A 12831-nucleotide genomic window follows, 5' to 3' on the forward strand; every position below is an offset into this window, starting at 1 on the left:
ACTGGTGTCCTATAACCTTAAAAACAGATGTGTGGTCTTCAATGCGTGGATATTATTTTGTCTTTTTAATTCATCAAATGCTCCCCTGCTTTGTTAAACTAGTTCAACCAAGTTATCAGATTCATTATCATTCTCCGTTAACTGTTCTACATGGAAGGTTTCAACAATTAAATATTCGTCTTTATCATTATCAATTTTAATAAATTTACCATTGTTTTTTATATAATCGAGGGTTGACCGCAAAACTGCAGTAATTTATGTAACATAAAGAAGGGCTTACAACAGTTTTGCGATCAACCCTCCTTGTTTGTTGTTTCTGAATAACTTTAGTAAAAAAAAACACATGTAGTTGTTATGGAAACTTAGAAAAAGTATGTAAACTTAATTTATTAGTCTGTTCAAATGTTCTGCTAGATGTGTCCGAATAGATTGATATGCAAGCGTTTCATCAGTAGATCTTCTATTTAGTTTTCTTAAGTTTTGTATCATTTGTAATTGATTTAAAATATTACATCACATGTTTATTATTGATGGTTTAATTGTTCAATTTCTTTAATTAAAATTATAGTCTGCCATTTGTGCAACTGAAATTTCTTGAGATCTGAAAAATTGAAAATGAAGGGAACCAGTCTAAAATTATTTAAATTTGATTGGTCCTTGTTTGGATACAAATAACCAATGAAAAAGCTTGTAATGTTTTAATACTTTCAAACAGTGAGATTTTGTTTTTATTTTCATGATTGTGAACTGAATAATTTGCCTCATGCTGCGATGGCATGATGCAGTAAATTTTTACTTTCCTCAATACTTGCTATAGCTTATATCATCTTGCTCGGAAGATGGATGTTATGTAACAATATTAAAATGTAAAGTTGTATTATGTCTGGCAATATAAATGACAGATTAACTAATTTCTTACAACATTTCCGTCTGTCTGACAAACAACATCTCTTCCTTTAATGACCCGCTGATATATAAGTGAGCAAAGTGTAAAGTGTACAATATTACCGTCTTAAAGAGGCTTGCTCAACCCATTTGCATAAATTATGTTTTATGCAAGGAAGCTATCCTGCTAGCTTACGGAAAGTCGGTCGTTCTACTCAGGTGCCTGTTCTTGCCTGAAATGATGCACGGATGGGCGACCTTAGGTCTTCCTTCACCAGTAAAGCTGAAACATTGCCATATGACCTATAGTGTGTCAGTGCGACGAAAAACCCAATCAAAGAAAAGAACAAAAACTTAGATTATGAACATATATTCACATCTTTGCATAAAGAGCACTATAGTGATTGTTTCAAAAACGACTTCCTTTTATAAATCTAATGCATTATTTAAGGAGCTTGACTGCAACTACAGTCCATTTGCTCCTCTAAGCTATGGAGCTTTGAATTCCTTCCAGCAAGTTTACTCAGGGTTGGTGGTTTTACTCAGGTGCCACTCTTGCTTGATATAATGCTTCGTTTGCGTTTGGTTTTAATTTTCACAACATGTATAGTGGTGTTGCTTTAAATGGAATTTTTGCTCTTGATTAATTGAATATGCCTTGTAAAGTGCTGTGCAGAAAACTGGGATTACATACAATGATGTAGGTGATAGGTACACTGAGTGATGATCAGGTTGTACACTTCTTGACATTTGTGGGGACAACAGATGTTTCTGAGGAAAACAAAAAAAGTTTGTGAAAATAAATTACTTGGACAAAAATGTTGTACAGAAGATAATGTATCAGAGATTGTTTTATCTTTCATTTCATTTTGACATTTAATAGGTATGATTGTGTAAAGAAAGTCAGCATGAAATATTATCTTGATGTTTTATAAGGTGTTTGGATAGAAAGTGAGTGATAAATATTTTAGGGAGAGTTGTTTCCCTTTTTTATCAGTACTCCATTTGCATTGGATGGTTTGGAAAAAAAGACAATGGAAAGAAATAAAGCAATTTTTATCCTAAAATCTTAAATCAGATCAGAGGATCAACCAAGTAGCTTATTTTAAACATTGACAAAGTTGCACAGGAGGAGTTTTATTTACAATACAAATAAGAAAGGTCTTTGAATATTCAGAAATATTTTTAGAGATAGGGTTTAATTGCACCATGAGGTATACACTAGTAGACCCTATACAGGTGTGGAGAAGGGAGGGTCTCCCATAATCCCAAGTGTCTATGATTAGATACAAAGATATAGCCTCGGTCTTGTTAACTTTAACTATGTTTTTTAAGAAGATTATGCTAACAGTTATGATTTAAATTAGACAAAAGCATGTGGAGATGCATAAAAAAGAAGTTAAAATGGAGTAAAATTTTATGAAAAAAAGGTCTCACCAGACTAACTGTCTGGCATATTTCTTGTTGGTTCATGAGAATATGCACTTATTATGGTGTTAACTTTTATTTATATGAATATTCATCACTGGGAAAATATTGTTGGATTGCAAGACATACATTCCAGCATGTTTGCAAAATATATGTAGGAAAAAAAGATGATATGGGCACATGCTATAGCATATTGAAGACATTATCATAAAATGTCTAGGTGGTATTATGCATGTCTGTTGACAAATAAACATCTGTTACACAATATCGGCTCACCTGGACGTTACATATTAGATTGATTGGTTCACTAGATTTCATTTCATTTGGAAGGCTCTCGGAAATGTACATGGATTGGAAGTACTAATACTTAAATACACTTAAACTGTATAGTAGTAATGGAGGCATGCAGCTTTAAGAATTTATTTTCTAATGACCTGTCATACAGAGCAAGGCCATGCTGTACTTGCTACGTTGGAAAAAGCACCTCTCCGATCATGAGTAATCATTTCCCATGTACAATGAATGTCTCATTTAATTAGTTTTAGGCTATTGTAACTGTCATTCTGTACAAAAAATAACATTTGCATGATCTTTTTCACCCAACAGCATGATAATAATGTCTTTAAAAATGTTTTTAACAAGGGGAAAAAAGTTAAGGGTTCACCTTTTAGATTATCATTTGTCTACTGGATATCAAAATCATAAATTTAGTCTGTAAAAACAAACACTTAAATTTGCTTTATACAGGTGGGCGTAAACAGCTCTCTGCACCACTACTTGTTGTTCTTTTATTATTGGAATGACCTAGTGTCAACGTAATAAATAATATGCACACAGCTGCCAGGGGTATGAGTGTGTTCTTGCATTTGTCATTATATTCATATTAGACTAGAGAATAAAACTAGAGATGACATATCTGAGTATTTGATAGACCCCCTACCTATAATTGAGATATATTGTTTATGAATAAATTTGACACTTCCACTGTACAGATTTAAAATGGCAATTAGGCAGACAAAATAGTTGTTGGAGATCTATGCCGTATTAGAATTAAGTTGAATGCATCAATTTTACATATAAATTGCACAAAACGATTATGATTTTGAGCTCTCGTAAAAAAAAAATTCTGTATCAATACACTGTTTAATTAATTCCCCACTTTGATGATAAAAATGAAGTCACAATATATAAGTTAAATAAATAACTTAACTATATAAGGCCGACATGCATGAAATAGATGTCAAGGCAACAGTGGTGTAGTGGTTAGCACACTAAGACTGGCAATCACTGTATACATGGTCACGGTTTGAGTCCCGGCTGCACTTGGCTGATTGACTGTATAATATTATATAAGTTAACAGTCAAACTTATCGTCTTACATCTGTATCGGACATTAATTTTGTATTATTTTTTGCTGTTTAGGGGGTATGTCGAAGAAGCTAACGATGTCTCCATCCGATTAAGTAGTTACCCGTGTAATACAATAAAAAATCCATTAAAATAAAAATAAAAAAACGTACTAATTATAATTTATGTTAAAGGGACTCAACTGAGGTTTTCTGACAAGGTGGGACTGAAAATATTTTTTTCCAGATAAATGTACCATTTGATGTAGGTTTAGACCACTAATCTTTGTGCAAAATTTCAGATCATTCGTGCACTTCGTTTTTCCAGAATAATTATTCCAATTGTGAAAAAATGACCCAAAATGAAAAGCGTTTAAACGCTTTACACTCAAATCAGGCTAAGAAAAGCATAAAAATACGATTTTCAATTTATTTCAAAGTATATTTCTTAACTATCTTTGCATCTATGTCTGTTTAAAGTACCCCAGCTCATTTATGTAAGAAATTCAAATGTTATGTTTTTAGGCTTTTAAACCTCAGTGCAGTCCCTTTAACTTACACTGAAACCATGATAATGGCTAATTTCTTGTACTTTAAGTGAGTATAATAGGCAGTATAAGACGTTGCCTGGTCTGCTCAGCTGCCACAACCAGACTCAAACTTTAACAGCATGCTGTCCTTGATCATCTCTTGCTTTCACAAAGTTTGTGTGTTTGACATACTATCATTTGTTAAGTACTTTTACATCAGAATTTTCACACCAGTTTAAAGATTTAATATACCTTTTCCACTACTTTTATTGATTTTTCTAGGTCATTGGACACAGTCTCTTAAATTTGTAGGCGAATCTTTTTATGTATAGTTTCAAACATAATGTACCCTATATAAAATCTGTTTAGTTAGCAATATCTATTCAATAGAGTCGTGGGTTATTTACTTTTTCAGACCTTTTACGTTTTTTTTATTTTTAATTTCTGATTAAGTGGTGAAGTCCTTGACGAGACTGCGGGACTGCGTAAAAAAACACACTGAAGCAACTGTCAAACCCGTACCTGACTCATATTTCCCCCAACAGTTAAACAAACATTTATTAAGATTTCCATTGACCTCGTTCTTGATATTTTTTATGGATTATGCTAATTATTATGAATCATAGGCAGTAAAACTTCCATAACTAGGGCAATTTTAGTGTTATAAAATTATTATGTTATCTCTCTCTCTCTCTTTCTCAATTTGTTATACAATTACATAACCTAAGGAAGGTGCTTATCGCAATAAATTATGCAGTTTGTTTTATGCTCCATCTACTTTCTTTATAATGAATAAACGTAAGAGCTGACAGAAAACATTAATACTTCTTTAAACGTCTATTAAGCGTGGATGTGACTCACAAGGCTTGTTCTATACCACGTTTGTTTATGCCGTCTGCTGTACGTCTGCTGCTTGTCAATTTCGTCTGCTCAGCAGATCTTTTCTTTGATGCAGGAGTCTCATCATTAATATTAATATATTCTTTTCAATTAAAATCGGTCAATCGATATCCTATAGTAGAAAGGCGAAACGTAAATTTACAGTGCACTACTTTTTTCATGTGTGTTGAGGTACATGGGTATATTGGCTTCTTTGCATGATCCAGTACCTAATTATTGATAAATGACAGTTTTCAAAAGTCAGCAAAGATATTTTTTTATGAACTTAAAATGCTTATATGTGTCTAACATAGTTTTGCTCGCTGTTAAAAAAATTCTACGTGTTCATCGGGATTAATATAAAGTCCTATTCTTATTAGTTGTTTTGTTTGATTCTGTAGTTAATGAACTAATGGATGAACTGTTAGTTGCCATAACAACAAGTTTTGATGACCTTGATAATAAAGACTTACAGTTAAGGTCACTTGTGAAGGTCAATATCAATGTTGTCTTGTATATACATGTATTTTGTAAGTCTTGTGTCAGTCACTCACTTTGTCATGATTTTAGGCATGCCTTAGGATCAAGGTCAAGGCCACATATTAGGGTTCAACTAGCATGATATACATTCCAGGTTTTAGAATGAATTTTTTTCTCATTATAAAGTTAAAATGCAAAAAGCAGCAGGTGCATGAAGTTCAAGGTCATGTACCAGAAAGGTCATATGTCACCTTCTAAGGTTTACATGTATAATATAATATTTCATGTTTTATAGTACTAATGATTGTTTATGACAGGAACTTTACTAAATTGCTTCTTACAGAAAACATTGTTCTGGAAAGTTCATTATGGAAAAGATTGTCATATTGTTTTATATGGTGGACCACAGACACTGTCTCCTGTTCAAGGACTTAACTATAGACAAGCAGAGAAAAATAACTGAACTTCTCATAATTTATATTGAAATTTTTAAATAAAGTACAATTTATATACCACACAACCCTGGCAGAGATACTGTTGAAATAAGTACGCTAAAGAAAGTAAATGATGTATGAATTTTAAGACGCATGATTTTAAGAATATTAATTTTTGATGTGTGTATGCACCGAATTCATCACAGCGTATGAAGAAAATGTTTTGAAAAGTTTTAGTGGTCCGCAACATTAACTATGTTGTAAAATGATTCATGCGGCGTCTTTCATCCTCGGATTGAAGATTTATTTTTTATTCATGCTTTGTTATCACTGACAACAAAGTGCAATAATCAAGATTTTTATTTTAATAAAGAAGGCTGAGAACAATGATTTATTGGGAGATGGGAGTTTTATAGTAAAGAGCGGTAAAGCTTGGGTGCCGATTGTGAGTGGCTCGTTCAGACAGAGTTACAACAAGTTTAATAGAGTGTGAACAAATTTAATACAGTAAAAGTTGGTGAAAAGAATAAGGGGCTTTAGAAGAATATATATGTATAATTTTATAGAAGAAAGTATGGGCTTGCAGTGTTTGAGAAGTTTTGAAATTTTGTGGGCACATTATAAAGCCTATCCAAGTGTATCAGAACATAAGAGAGTAGGTTTTAAAGAAGAAAAACTGGTAGCAAGCGTCTACTTGCAACAGAACAAATTTGACTTCCTGCTTAAAAAAGTCGTTGTTATATAAGTTACTGTACAAAAGACCACTATTTCAATAGTGTCATTTTGGCCCTACCAATAATGTTTTGCTGTGTCCGAATATATGTATATCACAGCAATAGAACAGTATGTTTACCAAAGACACAAAACATTATCTTGTCAAGGCTGAACATGTCATTCCATCACCCTCAGAAGGATGTGATATTAATTTAATTATACCAAACAGTTATAAAACAAGTGCCTAAAAGGTGTCTCAGCAATGGAGGTAACGGGTACAGAATAGAATAACTTAAACAGGGCACTTGGTATGTACATGATCTGAGGGCCCTAGAATTGGTAATGTCAGTTGGCCAGAACGCAATGTTACCATGTGACATTATGCATTGTTACCCTCGTAAGGCAATATAGGAAATAAATGACGTGAGGTATTATATAATAGCTGTTGTCAGGAATTATTACTCTGATGGTGGGGAAAAAAAGCTTTGTCTTTTCAATGTTTGGTTAATATCATTTAAATTAAATTACTCTCTGACGAGCACTTTGTTTTGTTTATTTAACATCCCGCAGGTCGTTTACTTTTGGAACTGCCCTTGTTATCAGAAAAATGATTCATATTCAGAATTAACATAATTTTGATGAATTACTGCGGTATATTTAATATTTATGGTTTACTGCATCTATAAACTACTTGGATTCAAAGATTCGACTAAAAGATTGCATTGTGTACGTCCTTCCCTCATTTTTGATGTTTTCGATCCATTATAATATTGTGTCATTTTTTTGTACTTAAATCGCCTTTGAAATTCAACAAGCTATGATAATCATTCCTTTTATTTACCACCTTTTGAGAAGTTTACGTATCACATTAAAGATGATTTTTATTTTTGTCTTTTTTTTTTGGTTGTTCATTCAGTTTTTGGCAAGATTTGTGATTATGGAAGACGAATGACAGATTATCCTGTGACTCATTTATTAATTTGTTGTTTTTTTCGTTAATTAACCGAGAGTCATTTTCACTTTGAATTGATGACTAAAGTCATCGTTTTAATTAAGTTTGCAGTCAGATAAGTGAGTCACAAATGCGCAGTTTTAGGACCGTATATATGTGTCAAAATTATTTTTTATTTACAAAATGTATGATTGCTGTATTTGTCACGTTTCCTTCAAAATTTGTATGCATTTTAGAATAATGCATTTAGCCGAAAACTGCATAATAAGAAAATAAGATAATGGTTTTGATGACTCAGAATGCTAAAGATAATATAATATACCAAAATGGAAGTTCCGGACTTTCCCTTATAATTTGACATAAATTCGCCTCAAAATTAAGACATGCTTACTTCATTGTTTGTTTGGTTTTATGACGCATCAACATAATTTAGGTCTTTTCGCACAGAAACAGGAAAGATGATTTGGCTAATCTTGAGTGTTACAAGCTTAGACCAGGGGTCAAAACCACCTTACCTGCTTAAGCTAAGAGATGCGTAGACTCCAGATTATCAAATCCATTAAGTCACCTTTTATGATCACGTAGGGATAAACAATGGCTGCAATTCTGATGCCTCAACCCTTAAAGGCAACCTCTCAGCCACAAGGAGAGCTTATTTCATTATCAGTCGTTTGAATGCTCAGGTGGCAGCACTGACTTGCCTATGTCATCAATTTAGAGTGAGACATGCAGACTGACTACACTTTAAATTGTTGGCTGCCTGATTTTAACATTTGAATTTCAAACCTTCTCATATAAGCTTTGAATGGACGAGAAAGACACAAATTTAGTGTGGTAATCATAAGGTAATAGATTTAGAGAATGATCTAAATAGTGGGTTTGAAATAAAGTTATGGTCCCTGTCAGTGTGAATATGACAGAAACCTAACAAATCGGAACTGACATTTTTTTTATATATTTATATAAATCTAATGAAATTTAACTTATTACATAAACTAATAGCTTGTTACTCTCGTTAAAATTATGTAATAAAATATATTAACTGAAAATACTTACTGCATTAAGTTATAGCGATTTTCATTTTATCTGGAAATCAGATTTTGATCGTCATCAGTCCCTTAAATATTTAAATCATCTCGACAAAATTTTAACTGTCGATAACATATCAAAATCACCGATTTATACATCGATAAAGGTTTCAGTGAGTCGATTTAAGCAATTTATTAAACGTTGTTATCGACATTTTTTGTATTTCAATTATGAACAGGTGCGATTCATTTATGCATTTTGAATACATTAATCCTCAAAATGTTTCGGTTACACGTTCTAGAGGATTAAACTGTAATTACGAAATTTAAAAATGTTACGTTTCCATTTATAAAAATTTTCTTACATTTTATACGTTATTACTTTTATTGGTTGTTTATGGCTAACAATAAATAAATAATGTATTACTATGTGCTTATATGCACAATTAATAAAATTTTGCGGTTTTGAGAAAGTTATTATAATTTAAAAGTGAAGATTTAGACGCAGTGCTCAAAGAGTTATCAGTATGAAACATAAATTTTCCTTTCAATACATTATGATGTCTACATTTAAACTGAAAAACTACTATCCTTAAAAACTGATATGGTCGAAATTATCAAAAAATGAGACATTTTGTTAAAAATAATGTTAGAATAAAATAAACTAGCAAGCATTAATTAATTTCAAGATAAGTTTACCATGTATTATTGGACTTGAACCATTTCTTTACTTGGATATTAACTGTTAAACTGTATGGACCTTTCCGGTGTTTACAGTTTTATGTAAATTGGCTAACTTGTTATCCATTCGCTACACTGAGATAATACAAAGTCACTGGTTGACTTGGTTTGCACAAAAGAGCACGTGCTTATGTTTGTGATACTGTTTGTAAACAGTTGACCTAGCAATGAATGGAAAAGATGTGGCTAAATTTTCCGCTACGAAAAAAACAGAAAGGTACATTACAAACTGAGTTAATACTGTCACCCAACACTATGTTGCTAAATGAACTTTAAAAAAGAAAATTATTTTGATAGTGTTCATTTCATACATGTATCATAACAATTTTGTAATTTTTTTGACAATTGTTTCTATTTTTAGAATGGGATGATACGTACCGAGCGCGATGACTTCCTCATCGAACCCGTTAACCTGTCTACGATGCACGGATCCTCGGACTTCATCGGTCAACCACACAAACTGTACAAGCGATCAATTCTTGATTCAAAACACCAGAAATATTATGAAGCACAAAAAACAGGTATGATTTTTAGCTCGACTTTTCTATGAAAAGGGGAGCTATCCTACTCGCCCCGGCGTCGGCGTCGGCGTCACACCTTGGTTAAGTTTTTCGTACCACCCCACTTTATTTCAGAAGTATTACAAGTATGGCTTTGAAACTTACCATACTTGTTCACCATCATAACCTCCATCTACAGACAAGAGTACATAACTCTGTCAAGGTTTTTGACAGAATTATGGCCCTTTTTTGACTTAGAAAGTGTATTGAGCTTGGTTAAGTTTTTTGTACCACCTCACTTTATTTCAAAACCATTGGAGGTATTGCTTTGAAACTGACCATACTTGTTTACCATCACGACCTTCATCAACAGACAACGAGGACATAACTCTGTCAAGGTTTTTGACAGAATTATGCCCCTTTTTGACTTAGAAAATACATTGAATATGGGTAAAATCCACTTATTGCCTTAACCCTTTGAGATATTGCTTTGAAAACTTTTAATGCTATTTCACATCATTACCCCCATCTGTACGCAAGAGAAGGTAACTCTGTCAAGGATTTGTTTTAAAAATTAAGGCCTTTTATCGACTTAGAATCTTGGTTAAGTTTTTAGTACCAGTCCACTTTTTGACTGAACTGTTTGAGATATTAATTTGAAAGTTGGAATACTTGTTTACAATCATGATTCCCAAACATGTCCAGGAGAAGGTAATTCTGTCAAAGATTTTATTTGAATTATGGCCCTTAACTGTCAATGTTTTGTATTATAGGCAAGCAGTGTTCAAGGGTATCACACAATTCAGTAAAATAATTCTTCACTTAATATCTTAATGCTCATGGCCATTGTTCACTTTAAAAATACAGAGATTCTTGTATTGCCTTTTACTGCAAAAACTTTTTTTATTGGCAAGCAATAAAAAAGTCGAGCGCGCTGTCTTACGGACAGCTCTTGTTACAATTATATTTACTTAATGTTTGATATAGATAGCACTGACAATTATGTGATGTTTTTACTGATAAGTTTTTTTTTCAAGTGAAATGAGGGTGGGAGGTTCCTGGGCATCACTCAAACTTTTTATTAATAAAACTTATCTAATTCAGTATTCACTTTTTTTTCCACATTTCTCGCAGTTTTATTTATCTATACAAATGCTCATTCAATCACATTATCGTCAAACTCTATGGTTGCAGTTATTTTTTTCACTCACTAAATAGCAACAGATCTTATATATTCTTAACCAGACAATGTAATCCCTTTTTGCCAAATGCTTTGATTTTAAAGGGACTTCATTCAGGTTTTTTGACATGACAAGAAATATTTTACCAATATTTGTATACCATAATTTGGTATAGTATTGGACCAATAGCTTATGTACAAATTTTCTTTTCATAAACCCTCACTGCGTTTTTCCAGAATAATCATATTTATTGTGCAAAATGCCCCTTATTTCGCTAAAGTTTGACTAAAAATTGCTGCAAAATTGATTTTTAATTTAATTTCTGGTAAATTTCATTATTATTTTTTGTAGTTTTTTTTTCTTTGCGTCACTTGATGTATATAGGAACTTCAAATTTTATGCTTTTAAGCATTTTTGTTTTGAATTCAATGGAGCTCCTTTAAACTATTTTAGCCTTCTGGTTAAGATAAAGATGCACAAATACGGTGGAATTAAAACTCAATCAAAAAAAGTAAAATAGTTTAAGGTCACTGAGCTCTATAGATAGTTCTATAATGCAGTGGACATGATTAAACATATATAAAAGGGAGATAGCAAAATGCAATTCAGAATTTCAGGGATTCTCCAACATTTTAGTCCCTACACATACCATGCAGGCCATCCTGTACTTATAACATAGGTCTCTCCGACATACGATTTCTTTTTTCCCGTCACACTAGTAATCAAAGAAAATGAATGAATAAAATTTGTTTATCTATGAGATGAAATTTCTCACCTAATACTTAAATGCAATAAAAAAACATTTTTAAACCTATTTGGAAATTATGCCTGCCTTTGCATAGAATGGCAACTAAATTATTACGCTGTATTGCATTTATTGAAAGTAATAAATTCATAGATGCAAATTTTAAGTGTAAGTGTTGAAACCTTCTCAGACCTTGATAATATTTTCATGCAGATTTGTGAATAATAAATTTGAGCCGCGTCATGACAAAACCAACATAATGGGTTTACGACCAGCATGGATCCAGCCCAGCCTGCGCATCAGCGCAGTCTGATCAGGATCCATGCTGTTCGCCATCAGTTTCTCTACTTGTAATAGGGTTGGTAAGCGAACAGCATGGATCCCGATCAGACTGCGCGGATGCGCAGGCTGGTCTGGATCCATGCTGGTCGCAAACGCACTATGTTGGTTTTGTCATGACGCGGCTCATATTTCATAGTTAACTGGAAACCGACCTCATAAATTTAATGTTGTTTTTTTATATAATTTAATTGAAGAATTAACAAGTGGTTGAACGTGAACAAAATGATAAGCGGGGATGTGTGTTCGTGAAAACGTAAAATGTGAATCATTATAAGGTGAAACGTGAATATTAATTTTTTTAAGGTTTATATATTAATATTTTATTTTTTTATACATCCTTGTTCAGGATGCTTGATCAATTTGCTAGATATGAGATGTATATGTATATTTAAATTTTCTTGATGAAAAGATTATTTTAATCTGTCAAAATGCTCAAAAACATTTTGACAAAAAATAAGGATAAACATGTTAAACAGGAAATTGTCACCTTATTGCAATAATAAATGATAAATTCAAAATAAGTTAATTCAATCTAATATTTGCAAAAATACCTTTGCCCAACAATACCAGTATGGAAAAAAAGAGAAAAATCTTGTACCCAAATATACCAGTATCATGACTAAGGCATGCAAGATGTTTCTTGTTC

At 32.3% G+C, this 12831-nt stretch overlaps 1 protein-coding gene across 2 annotated transcripts in view; it reads left to right on the forward strand.

Moving 5' to 3' along the window:
* The window catches only part of LOC132757059 (A disintegrin and metalloproteinase with thrombospondin motifs 16-like), a 134415-nt gene that overhangs the window by 81597 nt on the left and 39987 nt on the right, over positions 1 to 12831 (forward strand). For both annotated transcript variants that reach the window (XM_060748245.1, XM_060748246.1), the window contains exon 4: positions 9779 to 9938. In XM_060748245.1, the coding sequence (XP_060604228.1) occupies positions 9779 to 9938 (160 nt within the window). The remainder of the gene's footprint in view (positions 1 to 9778; positions 9939 to 12831) is intronic.

Source organism: Ruditapes philippinarum, unplaced genomic scaffold (assembly GCF_026571515.1).
Source record: "Ruditapes philippinarum isolate M1 unplaced genomic scaffold, ASM2657151v2 ctg109_1_1_1_1, whole genome shotgun sequence".
Taxonomy (NCBI): domain Eukaryota; kingdom Metazoa; phylum Mollusca; class Bivalvia; order Venerida; family Veneridae; genus Ruditapes; species Ruditapes philippinarum.